Consider the following 22,998-nt stretch of genomic DNA (forward strand, 5'->3'; position numbering starts at 1 on the left):
CGGATCCACCTGCCATCGATTCGTCTCTCATGCACCACCACCAACGCCGCCATAACCAAAATGGCCACGAAAGAAGCAGCGCAACCAGCCTCAAACTCAGCAGATGCGAAGGAACAGAACATTACCTCTTCCGCTTCCTCAGATCCATCTCCAACACATCCCGATTCCGAAGCGAATCTTACATCAACTCCGCGTCTGCAGGCGCTGGAAGCCAAAACGACAGCCCTGCGGACTACCTTGGCCTCTCTCGAATCTCAGCGCTCCGCTCTCGTGGCTCAGGCAACATCGCCATCTAATTCCGCTTCTTCGCACCACACGTCCGAAGAGGATGAAACCCGCTCCGCCCTCGCAACTGCCAGCGCCGCCATCAAACACCACATCGCGTTGTTGCAGAAGTACAACGAAATCAAGGATATTGGCCAGGGATTGATGGGTTTCATCGCTGATGAAAGGGGAGTCAGGATTGCGGATGTGATGGAGGAATTTGGCGTGGATGGGAAAGATTGACCGGAAGGCTGCTGATGGCGCTGTGTCGTCCATCCGGTCTACCATGTACTCATCGCACTCCGGCAGCCTTGACGGTTCGCGAATGTCTCCGCCGTGCCATCATCTCCGAGACCAATATCGGGATTCTGGGCCACTCCGCCACCGACTTGTAATACTGTTGGCGCTAATCGCAGTCAGATCTCGGTCATGCAAAAGGGCCTCGTAAATATGTACGAGCTGATGCATTGGAAAAGGCCGGTCATCAAGTCCTTGCCAGCTTGGCCGAGTTGAGGAAAGATATTCATGTTCTCCTCAGCCTTTGCCTTGTCCGGCTTTCGCGTGACGTTCCCCGTAGACGCGGTCTGTGTGGGCTGCACGTCGCTGTAGTGCTGCGTAGATGTAGCGGGTATGCTAGACCTCAAACACATTGCCCTTTCGGTATGGCCTTGTCCTCCTCTTCAGCCGTTGGGAGCTGGAGTCAGTAGTGGCGTAGGTGACTTGTGCACTCGGCTCGTCACCACTACTTCGTCACCCACGCGAAGCACGGCGCCACTCGGGCCGGCACATGCGTATTGCCCGAAGACCGGTTTGTCTGATAATTCGTGTTGTTAGCCACGTGTACCATTAAATAGATCTTTGCTATGCCGCACTTACGGGGAAGCTTTTCATTCACCCGTCTGTCCCTCATGAGCAGGCCATACAGCTGCTCGGGTGTCGCACACATGCCACCATTGACCAGGTCGGCGTTCAAACTGAGGCACCGCACCGCCTTGAAAAGGCACCGCACGGAAACCTCCAGATCGGAATTCAGCTGGGATCGAATGGCCAGCATACCCCAGCCATCTTCCTCGTAAGGACCCTGCTCGTCGCCAACGTCTACGTGGATGTTGGAGCGGAAGCGGAGGATGACATCCCCGCCACGAGCGGCGGGTGGCAAGCGTCGCCGCGCATCCTCTTCGGATGCTGTCGATGTGATGAGCAGTGGTGATGCGTCTGCAAAGCGGATCCTCTGCGGCAGCAGCTTGTCGTTGACGGAAAAAGACACAGACTCGGTCGGTGCTTTGAACACCGCTCCCGGGATCTCTCGCTGACCGTTGCCGCCAATGTAGAGGAGGCGGGCAGGGAAATTCAGGTGGCGGGAGAAGTAAGACGCGATCCTCTCGCCCATATCGATGCCCGGCGCTTGCGTGCCAAAGATGCTCACCCGAAACGTCGCGGCACGAAAGAGACTCAGCGGCGACGGCGTCAAAGGGATGGAGATGACGGCATTGTCGTCAGCCTGGATGTGGGTGATGGTGAGTTGAGACCACGACTTGTCGATGGAGGTGCGGAAGAGGCCAAGCGACCAGTTGTTCTTGATGGTTACATGCTGCACGATGCCTGCCGAAGGATCGACGGGCTGCTTGACGAGGATATATTGTCGATCGAAGCGCAGGCCCTCGTTTGTCACTTCGGCCGTCGTCACTTCGACCGGGCCCAGAGACTTGATAGGATAGATGAAGAGCTTGCGCGAGCGTGTCAGCATGGGAAGTGTGCGAAACAGATAATCAGAGTCTGGGCGCCCTTCACTCACGCGCTGGATCTTCATGGTTCAATGCCGCTCGGCGGCTGCTCGCATTACAAGTCCGTAGGCATTGAGCACGTGTGCCTGAGAGTCTGAAGTGATGGACTTCCAGACTCGCGGGGGTGCATTGCCTTGCACTCCGCGGGATTGGCCGGGGCGGACATCTAGTGGGCGTCGGTCACGCGTTAAATCCGCTTGGTGGGGCTGAGATCAGCTTGCCTCTTGACATCTAGTGCCAAGTGCACGACATACGGTCCTCTGTCAAGGGCATACAGTACACGCGAATGATAGACGGCTTCTCTTCCGACTAGTCCTCTCCTGTTGGCATTATCCTTCAGAAGGCAATGCTCCCCATCTGCGGCCTCACAAGTTAGCACAGCGAACGCCATTCCGGCCTTTCACGACCCCGCCCAAATCGGATCTTTGGCACGGCCACGAATCAGAGATATGGCCCAGGATGGCCCGGCAGTTGAGCGTGCTTGCGATCTGTGTAGGGAGCGCCGCGTGAAGGTACGATGACAGCCTTGCAGATTATTCCCCCAGAAGCTTCATGTTCGTCAATGCTGACTGTAATGCTTCGAGCAGTGCGATAAGCGGCACCCGTCTTGCCTCAGATGCGAGAAGTTGGGCAAGCCATGTCCGGGATACGACAAGAAGAGGAAATTCGTCGACGAAGGCATCACTCTTCGAAAAAAGTACCAGTCTGCGACCCCCGAGGATGCCCATTTCCGCCCCCCGCTATCCACTTATTCCCCTGCTGTCTCCGCCATCCACCCCTCCCCGCAATCGCTCTCTGATCCAGCAGTGGCTGGTCAACGATTGGCCAGCATCCCCGGCGATGATGCCTTCCTGTCTCGTATCGCAGATGGCGAGTCCAGCTTGGCCGATGCAAATCGTGCCATTGACGATCTCTTCAACGATCCCTCCATTGACCCTGCGTGGTTCGATATCGATCCCGCCGACTACTACGACGCAGGGTCGGGCAATTCATGTGGCTTTCTTGCAGACTTTCCCAGCATTGTCAGTGAGCTCGACAGAGATACCGTCCTACCGACCACCGAAACGATCGCTGGGCTCGGCGATGAGGCAGACATAGCAAGCATTATTCCGAGGTATGTCCCGACGAGCTGCTCGTTGTCAACAAGGCGGCCGACGGCATTCCATCTTGTAACTGTGCCACCGTACTCATCACCGCCCATAGTGATACCCCGTGGGAAGCGCAATTGCACACGAGCGCCATTATTGTCGATGCGAGTGAGCATGAGACTGCATATCTCACTCGTCATTTCATCGAGACTATCGGACCATGGTATGCCGCTCGTCTCAGCTCCGTCGGCATGACTAAACCCTTCGCAGGATGGATCTATTCGACAGGGACGAGCATTTCGGCAGTATGGTGCCTTTAAAAGCCCTGCAGGACGCGCTTCTGCGGAATGCCATTGCAGCCGTGTCGGCCAAGCAGCTCGGGCGAGTGAAGAGTCTCAAGCTATACCTTGGCAACCAGTGTCAGAAGCCGGCGATGATGGAGGTTCTCGATGAGGCGGATTGGTATTACAAGGCCGCCAATTACTACGACAAAGCCATTGCAGTTTCACGAACGTATCTGCAGGCCCTCTCGGAGAGCGTCGACGACCCATCGACACTGGACTCTCAGTCATCAGCAGGGCTAGCGAGAGCAGATGACCTGTTGGTGGCCGTCTCCATCTTCTCACTCTACGAATGGCTGGACAGCCTACAACTGGACTGGCTGCAGTGAGTACTGGACGAACGCCGTCTGCCTGATGAGTCGTTTCATTACTAACAACGCCTGCTCTCCTAGGCATCTTTCTGGACTCAAGACTTTGCTGCACACTCTACCGGAGGTGCACGAGACTGCAACCCAAATCACCACAATCTCCGCCGGCCGGAAAGCATCTTTCTGGAACTTCACCCGCGCCGACTACCACGCCTCCTACATCAACAACCAGAACACCTTTCTCGACACCGAATCTCATCACCTCTGGACATCTGTTGGACTCCAGATCCAACCTAACGGCTCCCTATACAACGATGCTGCCAAAGTCAAGGAAAATCAATACCCTTGCCGTCAAGTCTCCGAACTTGTGGCCCACACGTTGCTTTGGATTGTCCTACGCGTCATGAACTACCTTGCAAGCGGCCACAACCTGAATCTCGCCTCTCGACAAGAGCGATGGCTTGAATTGACCAAACAGCTCGACGAGTGGCACGACAGTCTGCCCCAGACCTTTCAGCCGTGCGCACAGATCCGCTATTCCATGAAACCTCCGCGCACCTCCACCGCCATTGGCACCTCCGCTCCATCCTCCTCGCCGTCAAGCGGCCTCACGGAAGTCTTCTTCTCCATGAACGTCTGCGCCGCAGCTCTACAGCTCTACCACTTCGCGCGCATCTTGCTACTTCGCAACCCCGCCGATTCTCGTCCTGTAGATGCAGCAACGACCATCAAACATGCACATCAAATCGTCGGCATCGCGCTCGGCCGCCCGCACCACGCGGTACGGGTGGAAATGCTCCTGCCGCTCTATGTAGCAGGGGTGTGCTTGGAGGTGCAGGAGGAGCGTGCGGTAATACTCGAGCTGTTGAGGGCTATTGAGAAAGACACGGGTTGCTCGACCGCATCGCAATGTCTGGAGTTGATGAACGAGTGGGGGTGGAATTGGCAAGATACGAACGTGACGGTATAACTCGTCGTGTTGGTCTGATACAGCATGAGGTAATCTATCTCGCTGAATACATGTACTCTACGCACGATATCATGGTCGACTGCCTGCTCATGCCGCTCACAGTGCATCGCCGCCGTGGTCGCTGTCTCCAGCTTGTGGCGTACCGGCACTTCTAGCCGCGTCGTCTTCCATCTCCTCATCCTCCTCATCATCGTCGTCATCCAGCACCCTCGCAATCTTCTTCCTCTGCTGCAGTCGCGACACCGCCGGCGCAACTTCGTCTTCATCAGGCAATGCATCGCTAAGATCCCCGCCACCTCGAGGTGTCTCCACCGCGCTCTCTTCATCTTCATCCCTCTCCGCTGCAGGCTGTGATACTTTCATATCTTCATCGTCCGACGAGTCTTCGACAATGTCCGCAGACTTGTACTTCGAGCTCGTGGCCCTTCCCTTTCGCGATTCTAGCTTTCTCTTCTTGTTGCGGCGCGCCGGGGCCTCGCCGTCACTAGGGCCGGTGCCATTCATCCCCTCGCCGTCTAAGACGCCATCGGCATCGGTATCGGTATCTTCGCCCTTCTTCTTGCGCTTCTGGCGTTTCTCTTTCGGCTTCTTTTCGCGTTTCTTCCTTTCGCCAGTCTCCTCGTCGGTCGTCCACTCGGCCGCTTCTCTCGCCTTCTCCTCGTCCATGCGTCGCTCAATCAGCAGCCGATCTTCCTCCGCCAGGCGTTCTCGCTCCTCACGAAGCCTCCTCCTCTCTTCCGCCAACCTCTCCTCTGCCGCCTTCTTCTCCTCTTCTCTGCGCGCAACTTCTTCTTCTCTCTTCCGCCGAGCTTCCTCCAGCTTGTGCGCATTCTTCTTCTCATACTCAGCCTGTCTCTCGAGCGCACTCGCCAGCTGGCGTTTCATCGTGTTGCGACCCATGTTCGCCCGCTGCTCGATATCCCCACGGGGAAACGGCGGATTGGGCATCTTGGCGATCTCCCCGAAAGCGTCAATGGCCTCGTCGAGTCCTTGTGCCGCCTGCTCGACCTCTGCAAGGCTCTTGGACGCTTCCGGCAAGGAGATGACCATCTGTGCAAGCTGAATCTGCACAAACGCCACATTGAAGCGATAGTTTATGTTGTCGGGTGCACTTTCTAGTGCCTGCCGCGAGAAGTCCAGTGCCGTTTTGTACGCGTCCAGCCTCTTCTCCTGCCTTCCTCGCATGAGCCAGACGCGGCCGAGCCAGGCGAGGATCTGCGAGTCTCGTCCCCTTTCCCGCTCGGCCAGTTTCAGCTTCGCTAGTGCAAGTTCGTAGTTCTCAATGGCACGCGAAAACTGTTTGACTTCGGTGAAGATGTGGCCCAGGTTCACGTGCACACTGCTGCCATCTCGCACGCTTTCCCGGACTTTGCTGAAGATCTGAATGGCAGCCGCGGTGTCTCTCTTGTCTTCCATCACCGCGATCCCCATCCCCTGTGCTGCGTATGCGTTGCGCGGGTCCAGTGTGAGGACTTTGTCGAAGAACTCAACGGCACGCATCCAAGTCTTGCTGCGTCGCTCTTTGTGTGCATCCGTGTCTCGCGGCATCTCACGCGCGACATGAAGGTGCAGATTCCCCATGCCGGTGAGGGAGTACAGATCGTGTTTGTCGTATGTCTGCAGGGTATGCTTGTAGTGCCGCTGCTCGGCGTCTTCGTTGAGGGCGAGCGTGCGCTTCTTGGTGCGGTTCAAATACCACCCGTAGAGGCTTCGTACCTCAAGATTTGAGGGATCGGATTCCATGAGACGCTTGATAGCCTCGCCACCTTCCGAGGGATTGGCCTTGAAAGCAAGGTATGCAAGACGCGTGTTGGCATCAACATAGTCCGGGTGACGTTCTAACAAGCCCTGGTAGATCTTGATTGCTTCATCGTCAATCTTCTCGGCTTCGTAGGTACGCGCGAGGTTGTAGCTGATTGTGCTGACGAGGGCGTCAGTATCAAAGTCTTCCACGCCCTCTTCCCGTGCTTGTCGCTCCCCAAGCTTGACACAAGCCGAAAGAGCGGTTTGGAAATCCTCCCGAGCCTCTGTGAACTTCTCCGCCGCGAAATGGAAACATCCAATGTTGTTGAGCAACTGCGGCGAGAGCAGCTCTCGCTTCAGCCGCCTCTCGGGCTCGTCTTCGCCAATTTCATCCGGGAGGTCGTCTTCGTTGATGTCCTCGATTTCCATCTCCTCGACTTGGAGCAGACACGCCAGAGCCTTCTCGGGCGCCTCGTGCTCATAAAGGCGAGCGAGATTGAGCAGCACAGCTTGATCGGGCTGTAGGTTCTTCCGCTTCGCATCCTTCCACGCCGTCCGGACGTGCTCAAACATGCCGATCGCCTTTTTTGCTTCTTGGCTCTTGTCCTCCTTTCCACCGGTGGCCTGGTTGGCAAAGACCTCCTCGGCATACAACACGCCAAGGAGGGTCATGGCCTCCACGCTCTTGGGTTGGCTCTTTTCCACAATCTTCTCCAGCTTGAACTTGGCGCCCTCAAAGTCCCGCTGCGATACACGAATTTGTGCATTGCCAAACTTTGCGGGAACATAGCCTTTGTCGTCACCGCCGCGTGCCTGGTCTGCCTTGGTGTAATGCTCATTTGCCTTCTGCAAATCGCCCTCGTGATGCTCTTTGCGACCCAACAAGTACCAACCGTCGGATGCGATAGCGTTGACGTCGGTATGCTCGATGGCTCTGCGCGCAAGCCTCTCCACATTGTTCCACACTTTGCGAAGTAAGAAGTAGGAGCAGAAAGTGGCACAGGTGAGGGCGTGCATGCCGTCAAGCTTGAAGGCCGTCTGGGTATGGGTGGTCATTGCTTGCTTGTATAATGTCATGAATGCTTCGTCCTTGGGATTGTACTGGTTGGCTTGCTCGAGGTAGTAGAGGCCAAGTAGGATGTTGGCGGAGATTGAGTCGGGATTGAGGTCCAAAGAGCGCTGAAAGGCAGCGCGGGCGGGCTCTTTGTGACCCAGTTGCCATAGACAGCATCCAATGCCGATACGTGGGTCGGGGTCGAGCATGTCCGGCGCACGCTCGAGCGCTTGTTGGTACAAACTCAAAGCCTGTGCGACACTGCCGAGGGAGAATTGTGCCTTTGCCTTGCCCATGATAGCCATGACATTCTTCCCATTTGAAGCACGATATGCATCATCAAAGCTCTTGACGGCTTGCTTCAAGGTCTCGTTTCGCTCGGAGTGGTCCGAATGCGTGCTCTTGGATGGTTGGAGTGATGCGCGGAGGAGGTAGAGGGTGCCTCTCGCCAAAAACAGAGGAGGGTAGGATGGGTTGATACGCGAGGCTTCGTTGAGGGTTTGGGTGCCCATGTGGAGGAAGTGCTCCTTATTCCGCTCATCTTCGAGAGGCTGTGTAGGCTTGACTCGCGGCGCATGCCGGCATTTCCACAGATACAACCAGCAAAGGCACGTCAAGACGCTCAGGCGGTCTTCACTCCGCGCCTTTGCAAGCGCGGCCAAGCCCTTGTTGAGGATGTCGATGGCGATGTTGACCTTGTTCTGCTTCGCATAGGCGAGCGCGATGGTGACCCAGTAGGTGCGAGCGGCGTTCTCGTTCTCGAGCAAATCGCACAACTCGTCGGTCTCGTCGAGCAACTCGGTGAGGTCGAGGTTCACGGCTTCATCTCCGTCTTCGCCGCGGACGGGAATATCAATGACCGCGGGGATGTCGGAGAAGCGAGGATAGGTCTGCTCAACAGGTGCGTGGTGGCCGTTGACACCGTTTGTGAGGTCGCTTTGAGTGGTTGTGGTGGTCGCCATGATGCTGTTGCTTGAGTTGGTGGCAGCGAATGAGGAGATGGAAGTCGAGAAAGGAGAGCCGTGAGGTCGGCCGTCCAATGGTCAGATCAGGGCGTGCCTGGTGACGACATGGGGCTGTTGTCAGAGGCGTTGTTGGTGTGTGACTGTGGCCGGCATTCACATGTGCCAAATATTTGTTCGCATCGAGGAAGGAAGATCGCTCCGAGACATGTCGCGCGCGTTCGGGACGGCCCGTCGGAATGCGGGCGCTAATGACGCACCCCAGCAGAGCCGCAAACTCTAAATTCATCAGGGTGAGCTCACGTCTCGAGTGGCCTCGCGGTCCGTTTATCTTCCCTGCAACGCCGCTCCCCCTCCCCTCTTCCTCCTCGTTCTCGCATTTGTGGATGCGAAGAGCCATCGCAATGGTCGTTCTTCTCAGACGAGGATGAGGGCTTGCCCCAGCGAGTCAAGGAAGAAGTGAAACCATGTCGTACATGCGACAACCGGCGCCCAATGGCTATGCCTCGCAGAACGGCTCGCAAGGCCCACCGCCCTCCCGTCGCTTCGATCTCGAGACTAGCAGCATCGATACCAGCGCCGATGAACGCTCCCGCTCTCGTCCGGGCTTCCACACCAACCACCCTTACGATCACCGCCCATCCCAGCCCGATCAAGTCCATGGGGTCTCGCGACTGAACCGCGAAAACGCGCATAGAAGAAGCCGCGACTACGAGTGGAATCAGAGTCGCAGCCGAAGTCGTCCGGCGAGTCGACCGGGCGCCGCCTCCCGCTATGGACCAAGCGGTGGCGGTGCGCAGGTGGAAGACGTGCTGCGGTATATCGAGAGTCGCTGGGCTTTCATGGCTACCCCCTCCTGCATCCCCGTCAAAGTCGCGCTGCAGCTCAAAGACTCCTCCTCCCTCGGCCTGGCGAACGACATGGACCAGTTCCACTCTGCGCATGCGCAGCTTGAAAACGCATTGAAGACGATTGTGAACGAGCATCACCAGGCATTCAATAGCAGTATCGGCACCTTTCACAAAATCCAGCAAGCTATTCATACTTCTCAGCAACGTGTCCGAACGTTGCGTGGAGGATTGACCCAAGCAAAGGCGAATCTTGCAGCAAGCCGGCACGCTCCTGAGCTCAAAGTGTTGATGGACAGTAGTGCATCCTACGACCGCATGCTGGAGGCGATCAGTACCATTGAAAAGCTGCAAGTCGTGCCAGACCAGCTAGAGGCACAGCTACGAGAGAAGAGGTATCTTGGGGCGGTGGAGAACCTCCTGGAAGCATTGAAATTGGTCAGAAAGGCCGAGTTGGACGACATTGGCGCTTTGGGGGAGATGAGGGTGAGACTGAGCAATCAAGAGCAGATACTCACAGACATGCTGGTCGAAGAGCTGCACAACCATCTCTATCTCAAAAGCCCTTATTGCGAGGAGCGGTGGAAGAGTCACTACACCGCTAGAAACCTGTCTGCACTGGCAACTCCCGGCATCGCAGACGAAGATCGAGCGCTGCACAGCTTTCTTGCCAGCTATAACGGGACGGAACCGATGCAAGAAGAACCGACTCGCAACGCAGAGGCCGACTCGTTCTACTTCATCCAACTTCTCGTCGAGTCCTTGCACAAGATGTCTAAATTAGATGTGGCGGCGGATAGAATCGAAGAGAGATTACCGATCGAGTTTCACCGACTGCTCGAGCGCACCCTGGGCGAAGTTGAACAGCGCCATCCTGCAATGGCTCTCAAAGGCTCTCACAGACGGCAGACCCCTGGCTCAGACATTGACCCGGAGCGTAGAGCCGTGCTTGAAGACCTGCTTCACACCCTCTTTGCCAAGTTTGAGGCAATCGCGGAAGCGCACCGAGTTTTGCACGAAGTCACGGCGGCGGTTCTCAAACGAGATGCTGTCGCGAGCGACGAAGCAGGTGCGTTGAATCGAAGCTTCCGCGAGCTGTGGAAGTTGCTGCAAAGCGAGATGCGCTCGTTGTTGCACGACCATCTTGCCACAGATGCAGGCGATCCAACGAGAGCTGGTGGACGTCGAGAGAAAGATACCATGACTGTGGGCAACATGTTCAACTCCCAGCCGCGAGACCGCAGTGTCAAGCTCTTCAGACTCGCAGATACTCGAGAAGCGAATCAAGACTTGGCCACGGAGCGAGAAGATCTGGAGGGCATCTTAAGATCCTCCGTACCTGGCTTGGTGAATTCCTCCAAGGACGCGTCGGCCAAGACTGTCGATGTTAACGGTGATCTGGCCCTGAGAGACCGTGCGACTGCCAGTGCAGCAGGCCACAAACTCCTCGTCGACCCCAGTGTGTTTAACATGGGTATCCTCCTTCCGCCTGCCATCGCCTTTCTCAACAATTTGAAGGCGATCGTGCCACCGGGCACCGGCACGGGAACGCTAACATCATTCATGGACGACTTCCTCCTCAACATCTTCTACCCACAGCTCGATGAAACGCTGCTTGAGCTGTCGTCACGATGTATTAACGATCTTGATACCTTTCAGCCGGACCCGGCGTGGCAGTCGAAAGCTTCCAGGCCGATCTTCAAGGGGGCGGCGAGATTTTACGACCTGCTGGAGCGATTCTGTGGACTATTGGCTGTGCTTCCCCATGAGCGAAGCTTTGTTGAGCTAGTCATAGCCCAGATGAGAGCTTACTATGACCGATGTTACTCGTGGAGTAAAGGACTCTTGCAACGAGTGGACATGAGCTACCAGCTCGACTACGAGCAAGGGGGTGGCGTTTCGGGAGCAGAACCGGGGGCTGCATCGAAGATGAGGATGGCCGCCGAGCTTGCGACGCAAGGGGAAGTGTGCGAAATCGTGCTGGATTTGCTTAAGCTGGGCGGCGGCACGCAGAGGGAGCAAGACGAGTTGGCGCAAAAGGAGGCGGACCTGCTGCTGCGGCTGGCTAAGAGGCGTGAGCTAGAGGACGCGGACCTCATCCACGATCGCAAGACGCTTACTGCCCTCTGCACGCTTCATGTGAGCCTAAAGTGGCTCGCGAGCAAGTGCAAACGACTACGGTTCCTGTCTCCGTGGTCGGTCGACACGGCCAATACGCAAGCGCATAGAAACCGCCGATGGACTGCTTACACTCAGGACCTGCACTCCGACGGCGTGCCCGGCGGTACCTACCTCCCTCTTGATGACCAAACGGCCGAACAGTTCGACGCCGTCCTCATATCATTCACTGAACTCAGCACGCTCGTGCTCAGGACGCTGCACGTTGATCTCCGTTTGCACCTCCTGCACGGCGTCTACAAGGCCACAGACACGACCTACCTCCTCAATCAGCCCTACAACGACCCGGACCCGAACATCTCCGAGTTGGCGGAGAGCATAAGCACCTACTGTGCGCAGCTTCAGACGCATCTTCTGGAGCCGCAGTATGGTTTCTTGACGGCCCATCTGGCCACGCTGGTCAACACTGCACTCATCGGGCTCGTCGGCAGTATTCCCGCCATGGATGCATTCGGCAACCAACGCATGGCGCTGAACATTCTCGTCCTCTCGCAGATCCTCAAGCAACTTCAACCCCCTCTATCCACATCGACCACGTCTACCTTGCCTGGCGACCTTACGCGCGCCGCTCGCTTCTACGAGCTCGCATCGCTCGGGCCACAGTCTGTTGTCGAGCAGGGGCCGGACGAGAATTTTGCGCGCGAAGACTTGAAAGCGCTTTGTCGATTGTGCTGGAATGAAGCGAGAGATTCGCCGAGTCTGGGCGATATGGAGAAGTACGTGATGAAGCTTGGGGGGTGGCCGAGGAGGCAGCAGAGCTTGAGTCGGAAGGCTAGTCGACCGCGTCTGGGGAACAAGTCGAGTTCGTGAAAAGAGAGTGGTGAAGTTGAGTTTGAATCTCCCATGCATTATTTGAAGAGACACACTTTCCGATTCTCATCGCCATCACCACCATCCTCGATGTTGGCATCGTAGTCCGCTCAAACTCCTCCTTGGAACTCGACCGCTACTCCATATGCTTCCTTCTGGAGCACGGGTGAGGTCAATGTAAGATGTCGTGTTCGCCATGGCAGATGCGCCATTGCTCGTCAGTGGAGATGAAGCGTCCCAAGTATCTGGCTACCATCGGAAGATGGGACGCAGCTGTGATGCTGCTCAGACGCAATCACCTGGCTTTGGGGGGAATAACCGTCTTCTTTCACCGCTTTTCGTTCAGCCCTTCTCGAGCTGCGCCAGTTTCGCAATCACTTCATCCACGCACTTCTCAATCCGATCCCTTTGCCCAGGCGTCATCTTCCTCAGCACATACTGCGCAACATCATCGCTGTCGCGACTGATTGGTCTCCCAATGCCAATGCCAATCCGTGCAAATGGCGTGTTCCCCATCACTGCTAGAATGCTCTTCAGCCCGTTGTGTCCCTTTGCACTACCTCCTTGGTTGGTGCGGAGCGTCACCGAGCCCAGCGGCTTTTCAAGCTCATCGTGCACAATGACAAGTCGGCCTCCATCGTCGGGCAGGCTCTTGGACCACGTCATCCACGCCCCGCGAACTCCCTTGCCCGACTCGTTCATGTAGGCCGTGCTCTGCCAAAGCGTCCAGTCTCCGCTGTCGCCCGAGACCGAAGGCCTACTGACCAGGCCATTGCCGAGGCTGCGATCCTTCTGGAAGGGAGGATATGCGAGGCGCTCTGCCAGTGTCTTGACAACAGTCAAGCCCGCGCTGTGGAGAGTGTTGGCGTAGGTTGATCCAGGGTTGCCAATGCCGCAGACCAGAATCGGCAGCATTCGCGATACTGACATTGACGTCCGATTGCCGCGCCTCCAGTCTGCTACTCGCCCTGAACAGTCGGAGCAAATGGTAGGCTGAAGCGTGAGGTGCAAAGTCGCAGCGCCATTCGGGGGAAACTTTGCCGAGATTCTCCCACGCGGCGTGCGTGCGATGGTACAGCTGCAGAGGCGAGGAGGCAGAAGGGTAGGGTAGGTCCCCAGAACGTAGGAACGAGGTTATCCCAGAACGAATCGATTACATTCTGCTACTTGGCCACTACCCACAACAATCAAAGCACCCGCGTCACCGTATTTTCACTCCCATGCATATTGCCAATCTGTGGTGCAACAAGAGCATGCGAGGCTGTACGCCTTCATTCAAGTCCCTGGCTTTGTTCTCCATCCAGATCCATGCTCTCCCATAGCATTGCGGGTGTCATTGCACATGCAGCCATTTTACAAGTTCTTGGAGGCCTTGTCTGCGGCGCTCTTGAGGCCTTCCGAGGCGGAGCCCTTGGAGAAGAAGCGGGCAAAGACGGGCTCGATGACAGAGCGGAACACGACGGCCGCGCCACTGTACGGAAAGGTTGGTCAGTAGCTAGGACGGTGTGCTCGGGGATAGATTGCAACCTACTTTGTCTGGGGAAGAGCCATGTACATGATGAAGACGAACTTGAATGTCCAATAGAAGGGGAACCAGTAGGCGGCGTTGACGAGCGACTCAACGACGGTCAACGAGGCATACACGATCCAGTACTAGGTTGCACATGTTAGCTTTGGTAGCCGGAGACATGTGATGAGGTGCGCGGGTAGTCGAGCATACCGTAAGCCACTGGATGTCATCGGTGGGCGTGACGGAAAACAGAGCCTCGAGGGAGTAGTAGGCTGGCAGGGCAAAGCCGGCGGTGTTGACGAGGAACTCGCTGCCAATGTTGAAGAAGACGAGGAAGAAGTAGAGCACGGCCAAACCCAGGACAACGTAGACCTTGGGCACGCTGGTCTGCTTCTCGAAGTTGTCGAGGGCGGGATACTTGGACAGCTCCCTGCAAGCGGGTCAGCAGAGTGTGCAGTGTGACGGGAGCGGCATCGCGTACTTGTCAAGGTTGGAGAGATGGTATTGCGCTCTGTCACGTCAATCAGCCTCTTTTGCACCACAGGGGTAAAATTTGTTGAGGAGCTCCGCCATACTTCTCTTGAATGTTTCCGGCCATGTCGACGGTAGTGCGAGGGGGTTCTTTGGGCTCGGAAGCTGAGGTGCGGTGTCTGGAGATTCTCGCCGTGGTTGCGGGTGAGAGGAAAGATAAGGTCGAGCAGAAGCAGGTATGGCTGCACGGCCAGTTGTTGAGATGGGTGGAAGCGGAAAGCTAAAACGATGACGTAATCTTCACCTGGCGAGGTGGGTTGGTGGGCTCGCAAACAGGACTCCAGGCGAGCTGCGTTGCAAAGTCCAGGCAGGGCCGTGTGGGGTTATCCTTCGTCTCGGTGATGCTGTGGCAAGGTGGCCAGAGGATGAAGTGAATTGTCTGCGTGCCAGGTCAGTTCTGGGGGCAATTGTTGAAAGAATGGACCCGATTGAGACTCTACCGAAGCGAGCTGTCAAAAGTCGTGGCCCCGCACCCCGACTTATGGCCCTCGCTTACGGCATCCTCCTGGAGACGGGATGTTTTGCGTATAAACAGAAGCAACGCCTCGACCAACCTCACCCAAGTCCTGCACACCACTGCGATACTTCGCCCTTCGTTTCGCCATGTCGCCGGCCAACTAGCCCTCTAGCTCCATACGCCGCCGTCGGGCCCACTAACCTCCCAGCTACTTGCGCAAAGCACCTCGCCGTCGTCGCAAACTTCTTCGCGCCATCTCGCCCCACGATCGACACTGGCTTGGAGGACCGACGAGCCCCACGAAAGAGCTTCTCACAGACACAATCCAGACGTATATGCGGCGTTGGATAGGTACGCCACCACCGGGCGCACTCACTCATGCTCGAGATCGAGTCTGCGCCTTGTTGTTGGTTGGATGGAGCCATTGTTGACACTGTGCAGTCACCAATAACACACATCAATTCTCGGCAACCGGATCGTAACATCACGTCAACATACCGCCACAAACATGTCGATGCCCGCCCGAGCTATCCAGCGACCCGATTCACGGGCGTCGACGACGAGCGCGACTTCCCAGCCCGATGGTGCTGCCCTTCCGCGCCTTGACGGCAAGCCCTCGGCCGCAAGCTTCATGAACAACACCGCTCCCGAAGCCGCTCTTTTGCAGTACCAAGCTGGCATCGCCTCCCATGCTGCTCCCATGTACGACATGTCACAGCAGCGTCACCTGCATCACCTCGCGCATCATCACTCCCACGCCCCCCAGTTTCCGCTGCAAGGCGGGTACGGCGGGCCTGAGGCGCAGTATGTTCAGCCGGAGGTCGCCTACAGCAATCATGTCCGGATGGGCTCGGTACCTGTGCATTCTGGCGCGGAAATGCAAGACGACCGGAGGAGAAAGGGTTCCGCCGTGACCGCCACCAATGACAAGGAGTTGAGAGAGATGCTCGCCAAAAATGAAGGCCGCCCTCTTCGCGATGTCGCCCAGGAAGTCATCCAAAAGGAGCGAACGCCAATGGCCGAGAAGACCAAGCAGCTGTTTGCCATGCTCTGGTAAGTTCCGTGCGCCATGCTCGGCCCATCTCCATTGCAACGTCAACTAACAAATCGCCAGGCTTCGCCACGTTTGCAAGCCCGCAAAGACCTCCGTTCCTCGCAACAGGGTCTACTCGCAGTATGCCAATCGCTGTGGGACGGAGCGTGTCATTCCCTTGAACCCAGCATCTTTTGGCAAGCTCGTCCGCGTTATCTTCCCCGGCATCCAAACGAGGCGGCTGGGTGTCCGCGGGGAGAGCAAGTATCATTACGTCGACCTCGCTCTTGAGGAGGAGCCATCTAATCCAGCCATGGTGGCTGCATGGCCCAGCAACGGTATCCATCAACTCGATGAGCGGCAGCGCTCGCAGTCGGTCAGCACGCAGCAGATCGACTTCAACAACATCCCGCGTCTGCAAGCTGATACCGCCGCCTTTCCCATGACGGATGGCAACTTCGATCTCTCCGCAATAGACTCCGCTGCTGCAAGAGGACCGGCGTCGCGAGGCCGTGCATTTGCATACCCAGATGCTCGCGGAATGCAGCCTGGCACCGCCGAGTCCTTGACATACTCGCACACGCTCCGCTTTCCCGCCAACTCGATGCCGCATTTCGCAGAAGATGAGCCGGTCAATCTACCGGCAATTCAGCCTTTCCTACCGCACCGCACCGACAACGATACGGCCGAAGCTCTTGTTGCGCTTTACCGTACCCACTGCACCTCCCTTATCGACAGCATCCGCTTCTGCAAAGAAAAGCAGTTCTTCCGGCTGTACACTTCCTTCCACGGCACGCTTACCGTCCCTGTCCAGAAATTGTTCACGCATCCGAACCTGGCGCCGTGGATTGAAGAGTGCGATTTGGTCATGTACCGCACCATGGTGCGCTTTGTATCCCGCCTCACTTTACAGGCTGCGCCTGTGGTCGTCATCAACATTCTTTCGAACATCTCCGCCCACTTGCACGGCCACATTGCAAAGACCTTCTCCACACAGCCCTCGCATGTGCTGGAGGCGAAGCTTCGGCCCGCGACGGTGTTTGCCGGTCTGCTGTACCGTCTCATCAGAGTGAATCAGTCTGCGCATGCGGCAGCCAACCTTCTCACCATCGACCAGAACCGCGAGCAGATGTGGCGTGAGTGGGTCACCATGGTCAATCCGAAACGCATCATGGAAGGCGAACTGCCGGAATGCGGGTATGAGGAAGTCTACAAGATCCTGACGACGGAAATGCGAGGATTGCTGGAGCCACTGCAATCACCCGCCTTCCCCGACGACCCGTATGGCTTCACCGCGTACAACTTTGAGGAAAATGGCAGCTTTGCGCAGTTCCTGCAGACCCAGAACGCGCAGACCGGCTCGCAAGCTGGTCCATCGGCAATTTCGGCAGACAATGTGCTCGACCGATGGTCTACGTTTATCTCATCCCTGCCCGCTCGCTTCCCCAACGCGCCAGCCCGGACATTACTGCACTGTATATCTTCTGTCGGCACTGCGGCGCTGCGGGACATCACCATCTGGAACGGGCTGAGCTACGGGCACTGGTGGGTGCTCAAGATTTTTGTGGACGAGATGTCGCTCTGGATGGCGGAAATGGGTGGCTTTCTCGAGCCCGCGGCGGCAGACATGAGCACTGGGTCCGCAGATGCTGGTCAGCAGCAGTACTCTCAGAGTCCGGTGCTGCGAGGGACGAACGACGCCAGCCACAATGGAAGCCGCATGAGCAGCGCAGGCTCCAACGGCGGTGATGCGGATAATGGATACGCTGCGCCGTCTCAGCGCTTTCAGCAGCAGCAGCAACACCAAACGCATGCTCATCACGCTTTTGAAGGGCAGCACTCATTGACCGAGGCAGGGGAGAACATGCAACATCCAATGCAGCACAACGACACCGACATTGATGACTCGGGAATCGGGATGTCGTTCGTGGACGATGACCTCGCCATGTCGAAGTTCGGCATGGCAGGATCGCATGTCGGCGGGCATCTGGGGGCGGGGATCAGCGTTGATGCGCTATAATGTACGCGTTGCAAGCGAAGCGTGGGTATAATTTTCTTCATGACGGGAAGGGAGGGTGGCGGTGGCGGCGGCGGCGGCGGTGTCAGTGATGCGGGATTCGTCTTGCTTTTACATGAACGTATGATTGAAGAACAATCGAGGACGGGTTGTGGGAGCGCTGCGGCGCGGTGGAGTTCTGCTTCTTCGAGCAGCACAGAGTTGAAATGTTGCTAGGATCGTAGACGTGCAACGCATGCTTTTGTTTCTGTTTCAAAAAGCGCATCGCTGGCCTGTTGTCTCCAACTCTCGGCCGATCCTGTGACGCCAAATCGCAAACATCACCCTTCGGAGCCTTCCTGGATGGGTGAAGTGCAGCGGAAGTTCTGGGAGCCTGAGGCATCACATCCACCTCACTGCGAGACTGCCTACGTACCCCAGCTTCTCTCAACTCGAGTTGCGCTGCCTCCATCTCTCCACTCCATCCCATCATCTCACCAACCGCAAACATGAAGATCCTCCTCACCGGCGCCACGGGCTTCATCGGCACGGAAATCCTGGAGCAGAGCATCAAGCACAACTACATCCAGCACATCTACTGCCTAACCCGCACCGAGCTCGATCCCAAGTACTCGACGCACCCCAAAGTCACGCAGATCCTCCACGACGACTTCTCGCAGTACCCCGACTACCTCCTCGACAAGCTCGCATCATATGGCGTCGAGGGATGCATCTGGACGCTGGGCAGGCGCTACGACAAGTACGCCGACAAGAGCGAGGCGGAGAAGGTGGAGATTCACTACCGCATCCAAGCGGCGAATGCCTTTGCCAACGCCCTGGCCACCAAGCTCGATCCCAATGCTCCGCCGATGAAGCAGAAGTTCCCCTTCCGCTTCGTCTTCATCTCCGGCTGGGGTGCGGAACAGAATCAGTTCCGTACGCTGTGGATGTACTCGGACAGCCGGAAGACCAAGGGTGCGGCGGAGAAGGGGATTTTCGACGTGGCGGACAACTCGGAGCTGCTCCAGGGCAAGCGGTGTTTCGAGGCGATTGCCTTGCGAGTGGGCGCCGCCATCCCCGGCGGCGATGCCATCTCTACGCTCGTCAGTGAGCTTGTTGCGCCCTACATTGCCGTAGACAGACTAGGCAAGTGTGCGATCCGGATAGTCATGCAAGGCACAGGGATTGAGGGGAAGAGGACCCTGGAGAACAAAGAGTGTTTGGGAGATGATTGGGCAATGGTGAACTCCCTCGCATTCTGATTCATTACACCCCAATGTGTTGGACTGTTCGAGAGATCCTTTTTCCCAACTCCAAACATTCTGCGCCTTCTGCATCCGAGTCGTCGTCATCATGCATACCCGACCTCCGAGCCTCCATCAAACCATCGTCTACGGCTCCCACTCACTGATGTCCGAGTCGTCGCCCGAATCGAAAATGAGCTTCTTGCTCCTGGCCCCGGTGTTAGCGGACAAATTTGGTAGCGAACAGTTCAAAGGACGTCGACTTACGGCACGATAGCACGACCGCCGGTGAAGGTGTCTGGTCCCTTGCCGTTGGTAGCAGTTGCGAGAAGCGGCTTCACCTCCCCGACACCGTCGAAGTTGAGCTCGTGCTGGAACATGATGTCGTCCTCTCCCTCGTTCGTCATGTCGGCCACGTCAATTCCCTCCATGGAACCAGCAGCTCCGGCATCGACTACTTCATCATCATCATTCCCTTGGTCATCGTCGTCGCTGAGATCGATATACGTACGGCGGGCTGCTTTGCTGGCACGCGAGCTGGGCGTGCGGGGGGCCAGTGGAGCGGAGATACCTTCGCTGACGTCGTCTTCGGAGCTCTCTCCCTCTTCCTCCTCCTCGTCACTCATGCGGTCGGCCTTGCGTTTCTTGGCACTGCTTGTAGGAGCTGGAGCTTTGACCGCAGCAGCCCGTGGAGTGGAGAGTTTGGTAGGGGTCTTGGGCTGCATCACCGTCTTCTTGCCTGCCTTGCCCATTCCAGCGACGAGCTTGGTGAAGTGCTGGTCGATGGCGCCCTTGGTCAACTTGTCCTCGGTATTCTTGGCTATGGAACGGTCAGTCAAGGTAGTGCCTCTAACAATGGGTGCAAACTTTACCCAACTGCGCATTGTATGCGCTGGCAAGCGTGGCAGTGTTCATGGAGAAGTTGAGGACGATGGCTTTGAGCAAGCGCTCATGACGCTCGGCGTTCCACGGGGCTGGCATTTTGCTCGAGCTGCACGTTGGAGAGAGTCTCGAGGTGTTTAGTGTGGATGATGCAAGGATGAGAGATTGAGCTGGCCTTTTCCGAAGAGAAGGGGAGAAGGGAAGAACACTTGAGGGTGCAAAGGTTGACGCTCTGTGAGAGTAAGTGAAGCTTTGTTTGATGTGAATGAGTAGGTGAGTGAGTGGATATGAGGGAGTTCAGCAATGACGTTGTGTAACATTCAGTATGCACGAGAAGGTTCGGGGTGAAAGCAGACGTCGTCACGGAGACACGTACGAAATGGTGCGAAGTGAGCATGTGATCAACGGCTAGGTGAAGTCCACTCCCATCTTTCCCTTTCCTCTCTTCTCTTTCCATCACCAAAAGACACAACCAGCAATACACGTTCAAGGCTACTTCGTACCGTGAGTCTCCTACCCGCCTGTTTGACCAACTACTGACGAGAGATGCAGAAAGACAAACGCTCACCATGGCCGGCGGCACGTGGACCGATACGGCGGATCGCCAGCTACTGCTTACCATCATCCACCTCGCGGCGCCCAAACTGCCCGAATGGAACCAAGTGGCCGTGAGTATGGGCGAAGGATTCACGGCCGAGGCAGTGCGGTACGTGGTCTGCACGAGGCTGTTATTATCGGCGCAGGCAGCTAATTCCCACACCCACAGTCAACACTTCCAGAAACTGCGCAAGGAGGCCAAGGCGGCGCTGGGAGATGTCACTACGCTCTCGCCTGCCAAAGCTCCCAAGGGAACTCCCCGCAAGGCAGGCAAGAATCCGACGCCGAAGAAGAGTGGGGGGAAGCGTAAGGCGGAGGAGGCGGAGTTGAACGGGCACGATGAGGCGGATGATGAGGAGAGCCCGAGCAAGCAGGCGGCGATGAAGAAGGCCAGGCACGAGATCGACGAGACGGACTGATGCATTTGCCATTCCTGGGGGATCTGGCTGTGAAGTGATGGATGCAGCCTTGTCTACCAAGAGACGTTGGCAATGCCGGGCTGTGATTGGCCGAGGTGGGATGTGGAGACGACACGGCTCCGATGCGACAACGGAGACTTTTGCGATGCATCACTTTACTGCCCATTTCCCCCTTCCATTCTCCTCTCCATTCACCGACCAGGTATGGGTGCGTGCACATGCATGACTGTCCGGCACTTCCGGGCTCTGAGAGTACAGCGCATCCATGCACCCCCAGACATACTGGGATAACAAGTCACATCCCCGGGCGTGATATCTTCCCGAATACTACGTGTCGAAAGACCCCCGATATCGAGACATGAGTCACTGCTCATGCACAGTTGCAGGTGAAGTACAGGTCGTGAGTGAGGTCTCGCCCGGGCAATGTTGATTTCACGTGAATCGTAAGGGTATCAACGTCACTCCGCAGAACACTCATCTCTCACAACAAACGACGTCTCCTTCACAATCACTTACGTCCTTGCACTCCCCACCCTCTCTCCTCTATCCTCCTTCCTCGAAATAACTCTCTTTACTCAACACATTGCTTTCATTCCTTCATAATGGCCAAGACCTCGACCAACTGGGACAGCGTGGAGACATGTACGGCCTCTGCTATCCGCCCACATTGATTCTTCCTCACTGACCATGACAGGGGAGCGTCTCGTCGCCAGTATCATGGCCACCGGAGTCAGGGTATGCAACCGTGATCCTCTCACCCTTCTCTCCGCCAGTGCTAAACGCACCAGATCGATCTTAGCAGCACCGCCACGTACTACGGGACGACGTATCACACCCTCGAAAATCGACTCAGACGAACCAAGAAAATTGCCAAGGAGCTCCAAACCGCCGTCGACGGCAACGATGGTGTCGACAGCGTCATGTCCTCGCCTGCTGCCGCAAAGACGCCCCGCAAGCCCAAGACGCCCAAGAAAGATGCTCTGGGTGGTAAGTGGACGCATGACGCCGATCTTTCTGCTGTCAACTCTCTAACGCAGCATTTCCAGCGGTGACCAACGGTCGGGTGACGAAGAAGACTCCCACAAAGACCTCCACGAAGAAGACGACGGTGGTGATCAAGAACGAAGACTCGGACGACGACATGCATGCTGCGAATGGACATGCTTCGGGTCAGGATTCGCCAACTCACATCGGAGAACACGAGATGTTTCGGGAGGGCACGAAAATGGATGAGGACGAGATTGAGAATGCCTTCTCCTGAGCTCGATCGAGGGTGAGGATGGCAGTGTTGCTTGAATGCGACGGGGGCGATTACCGTTTGTCTAGTATCTCAGCGAGACCGAAGAGATGATGGATGGGAGAACCGTGAGGATGCAAGTCTATTCGACCTCTGTGCAATGTTCGTGCTTTTATGTGTTGGTGCTTGACGCTTATGTTGCAACCTCAATCGGCTCCGTGACCCAAGCAACATTGTCCTCCAGCGCGGCGACTCGATGGACGTTGGCCTGCCAGTACTCGTCGGTCTTGATGAACTGCATCGCCGCCTCCAAGCTCGGATATCGCAGCATGATGACCGCATGCCAGTAGCGCTCATCTCCCTCTTCCACCGGCACGCGGCCGCGGTTCAGCAGCGGCAGCATCTCTTTGCCCAGGTACAGGATCTTCTGGCTCGCGCCATGCTCTTTCCCGAAATACTTCTTGCACACGTCGTTGTACACGGGGACGTAGCGTTTGTAATAGGCGTCCGGGCCGCTGCAGTGCGGCTCCTGCTTCACCAGTTCCGACGTCTGGGCATGCGTAAGACCTTGGTAGTCCGCGGACTCCCTGAAGCGGAGGAGGTTGATGATGACGATGGGCTTGCCGTGCCCGATCTTGTCAATCGCGCTCTTGACGAGCCGATCGCGCGCGTCGTCGCCGGAGTAGATGTCGTAGTTGGCCTCGTTCATGTTGGTGGAGGGTAGGAGGGAGGTTGTCTTGCT

General features: G+C 56.8%; 13 protein-coding genes across 13 annotated transcripts; 7 read left to right on the forward strand and 6 right to left on the reverse strand.

Annotated features, from left to right (window-relative positions):
- Positions 1 to 60: 60 nt before the first annotated feature.
- BDY17DRAFT_323336 (Swi5-domain-containing protein) lies at positions 61 to 507 on the forward strand (the record flags this gene model as incomplete). Its single annotated transcript, XM_033736993.1, has 1 exon — positions 61 to 507. One exon carries the CDS (start codon positions 61 to 63, stop codon positions 505 to 507), a length of 447 nt encoding a protein of 148 aa, XP_033591059.1.
- Positions 508 to 944: 437 nt separating this feature from the next.
- BDY17DRAFT_249543 (uncharacterized protein) lies at positions 945 to 2,011 on the reverse strand (the record flags this gene model as incomplete). The annotated part of the gene is made up of 2 exons (XM_033730988.1): positions 945 to 1,078; positions 1,141 to 2,011. The coding sequence occupies 2 exons, from the start codon at positions 2,009 to 2,011 to the stop codon at positions 945 to 947; spliced, it is 1,005 nt and encodes a 334-aa protein (XP_033591060.1).
- Positions 2,012 to 2,240: 229 nt separating this feature from the next.
- BDY17DRAFT_295763 (uncharacterized protein) lies at positions 2,241 to 4,781 on the forward strand. The gene is made up of 5 exons (XM_033733350.1): positions 2,241 to 2,560; positions 2,636 to 3,162; positions 3,252 to 3,359; positions 3,407 to 3,802; positions 3,870 to 4,781. The coding sequence occupies exons 1-5, from the start codon at positions 2,498 to 2,500 to the stop codon at positions 4,753 to 4,755; spliced, it is 1,980 nt and encodes a 659-aa protein (XP_033591061.1). The 5' UTR covers positions 2,241 to 2,497; the 3' UTR covers positions 4,756 to 4,781.
- Positions 4,782 to 8,679, reverse strand: BDY17DRAFT_295764 (uncharacterized protein). The gene has a single exon (XM_033733351.1). The coding sequence runs from the start codon at positions 8,512 to 8,514 to the stop codon at positions 4,852 to 4,854; it is 3,663 nt and encodes a 1,220-aa protein (XP_033591062.1). The 5' UTR covers positions 8,515 to 8,679; the 3' UTR covers positions 4,782 to 4,851.
- Positions 8,680 to 8,839: 160 nt separating this feature from the next.
- On the forward strand, positions 8,840 to 12,374 carry BDY17DRAFT_295765 (Sec8 exocyst complex component-specific domain-containing protein). The gene has a single exon (XM_033733352.1). The coding sequence runs from the start codon at positions 8,982 to 8,984 to the stop codon at positions 12,348 to 12,350; it is 3,369 nt and encodes a 1,122-aa protein (XP_033591063.1). The 5' UTR covers positions 8,840 to 8,981; the 3' UTR covers positions 12,351 to 12,374.
- Positions 12,375 to 13,344, reverse strand: BDY17DRAFT_295766 (peptidyl-tRNA hydrolase). Its single transcript, XM_033733353.1, has one exon. It carries the CDS (start codon positions 13,278 to 13,280, stop codon positions 12,693 to 12,695), a length of 588 nt encoding a protein of 195 aa, XP_033591064.1. The 5' UTR covers positions 13,281 to 13,344; the 3' UTR covers positions 12,375 to 12,692.
- Positions 13,345 to 13,483: 139 nt separating this feature from the next.
- BDY17DRAFT_295771 (membrane biogenesis protein Yop1) lies at positions 13,484 to 14,790 on the reverse strand. The gene is made up of 5 exons (XM_033733354.1): positions 14,436 to 14,790; positions 14,342 to 14,371; positions 14,071 to 14,290; positions 13,882 to 14,003; positions 13,484 to 13,821 (listed from the first exon to the last, which is right to left on the reverse strand). The coding sequence occupies exons 1-5, from the start codon at positions 14,456 to 14,458 to the stop codon at positions 13,704 to 13,706; spliced, it is 513 nt and encodes a 170-aa protein (XP_033591065.1). The 5' UTR covers positions 14,459 to 14,790; the 3' UTR covers positions 13,484 to 13,703.
- A 566-nt stretch (positions 14,791 to 15,356) lies between these two features.
- On the forward strand, positions 15,357 to 17,901 carry BDY17DRAFT_309716 (uncharacterized protein; the record flags this gene model as incomplete). Its single annotated transcript, XM_033735364.1, has 2 exons — positions 15,357 to 15,901; positions 15,963 to 17,901. The coding sequence occupies 2 exons, from the start codon at positions 15,357 to 15,359 to the stop codon at positions 17,899 to 17,901; spliced, it is 2,484 nt and encodes an 827-aa protein (XP_033591066.1).
- Positions 17,902 to 18,197: 296 nt separating this feature from the next.
- On the forward strand, positions 18,198 to 19,319 carry BDY17DRAFT_129826 (uncharacterized protein). Its single transcript, XM_033729399.1, has one exon. The coding sequence runs from the start codon at positions 18,387 to 18,389 to the stop codon at positions 19,137 to 19,139; it is 753 nt and encodes a 250-aa protein (XP_033591067.1). The 5' UTR covers positions 18,198 to 18,386; the 3' UTR covers positions 19,140 to 19,319.
- On the reverse strand, positions 19,204 to 20,509 carry BDY17DRAFT_129818 (uncharacterized protein). Its single transcript, XM_033729398.1, has 4 exons — positions 19,994 to 20,509; positions 19,633 to 19,941; positions 19,389 to 19,575; positions 19,204 to 19,329 (listed from the first exon to the last, which is right to left on the reverse strand). The coding sequence occupies exons 1-4, from the start codon at positions 20,100 to 20,102 to the stop codon at positions 19,269 to 19,271; spliced, it is 666 nt and encodes a 221-aa protein (XP_033591068.1). The 5' UTR covers positions 20,103 to 20,509; the 3' UTR covers positions 19,204 to 19,268.
- A 63-nt stretch (positions 20,510 to 20,572) lies between these two features.
- Positions 20,573 to 21,019, forward strand: BDY17DRAFT_323346 (uncharacterized protein; the record flags this gene model as incomplete). Its single annotated transcript, XM_033736994.1, has 2 exons — positions 20,573 to 20,709; positions 20,770 to 21,019. The coding sequence occupies 2 exons, from the start codon at positions 20,573 to 20,575 to the stop codon at positions 21,017 to 21,019; spliced, it is 387 nt and encodes a 128-aa protein (XP_033591069.1).
- A 602-nt stretch (positions 21,020 to 21,621) lies between these two features.
- Positions 21,622 to 22,280, forward strand: BDY17DRAFT_323347 (uncharacterized protein; the record flags this gene model as incomplete). Its single annotated transcript, XM_033736995.1, has 4 exons — positions 21,622 to 21,661; positions 21,714 to 21,754; positions 21,808 to 22,006; positions 22,066 to 22,280. The coding sequence occupies 4 exons, from the start codon at positions 21,622 to 21,624 to the stop codon at positions 22,278 to 22,280; spliced, it is 495 nt and encodes a 164-aa protein (XP_033591070.1).
- A 169-nt stretch (positions 22,281 to 22,449) lies between these two features.
- BDY17DRAFT_309720 (uncharacterized protein) lies at positions 22,450 to 22,965 on the reverse strand (the record flags this gene model as incomplete). The annotated part of the gene is made up of 1 exon (XM_033735365.1): positions 22,450 to 22,965. The coding sequence occupies one exon, from the start codon at positions 22,963 to 22,965 to the stop codon at positions 22,450 to 22,452; it is 516 nt and encodes a 171-aa protein (XP_033591071.1).
- Between the last annotated feature and the right edge of the window lie 33 nt (positions 22,966 to 22,998).

The sequence above is a fragment of the Neohortaea acidophila genome (assembly GCF_010093505.1).
Source record: "Neohortaea acidophila strain CBS 113389 unplaced genomic scaffold BDY17scaffold_4, whole genome shotgun sequence".
In the NCBI taxonomy this organism is placed as follows: domain Eukaryota; kingdom Fungi; phylum Ascomycota; class Dothideomycetes; order Mycosphaerellales; family Teratosphaeriaceae; genus Neohortaea; species Neohortaea acidophila.

Bases quoted from the DNA above. Each gene is read 5' to 3' on its own strand.
- BDY17DRAFT_295765 (XM_033733352.1), top strand. From the start codon at position 8,982: ATGTCGTACATGCGACAACCGGCGCCCAATGGCTATGCCTCGCAGAAC.
- BDY17DRAFT_295763 (XM_033733350.1), top strand. From the start codon at position 2,498: ATGGCCCAGGATGGCCCGGCAGTTGAGCGTGCTTGCGATCTGTGTAGG. The intron at 3,360-3,406 runs GTATGCCGCTCG...AACCCTTCGCAG, and splicing joins ATCGAGACTATCGGACCATG to GATGGATCTATTCGACAGGG. The intron at 3,803-3,869 runs GTGAGTACTGGA...CTGCTCTCCTAG, and splicing joins CTACAACTGGACTGGCTGCA to GCATCTTTCTGGACTCAAGA.
- BDY17DRAFT_129826 (XM_033729399.1), top strand. From the start codon at position 18,387: ATGAAGATCCTCCTCACCGGCGCCACGGGCTTCATCGGCACGGAAATC.
- BDY17DRAFT_129818 (XM_033729398.1), bottom strand. From the start codon at position 20,102: ATGCCAGCCCCGTGGAACGCCGAGCGTCATGAGCGCTTGCTCAAAGCC. The intron at 19,942-19,993 runs GTAAAGTTTGCA...ACCGTTCCATAG, and splicing joins CGCATACAATGCGCAGTTGG to CCAAGAATACCGAGGACAAG. The intron at 19,576-19,632 runs GTACGTATATCG...ATGATGAAGTAG, and splicing joins TGCCAGCAAAGCAGCCCGCC to TCGATGCCGGAGCTGCTGGT.
- BDY17DRAFT_295771 (XM_033733354.1), bottom strand. From the start codon at position 14,458: ATGGCCGGAAACATTCAAGAGAA. The intron at 14,004-14,070 runs GTATGCTCGACT...TGTGCAACCTAG, and splicing joins ATGACATCCAGTGGCTTACG to TACTGGATCGTGTATGCCTC. The intron at 13,822-13,881 runs GTAGGTTGCAAT...CTTTCCGTACAG, and splicing joins ATGGCTCTTCCCCAGACAAA to TGGCGCGGCCGTCGTGTTCC.
- BDY17DRAFT_295764 (XM_033733351.1), bottom strand. From the start codon at position 8,514: ATGGCGACCACCACAACCACTCAAAGCGACCTCACAAACGGTGTCAAC.
- BDY17DRAFT_295766 (XM_033733353.1), bottom strand. From the start codon at position 13,280: ATGTCAGTATCGCGAATGCTGCCGATTCTGGTCTGCGGCATTGGCAAC.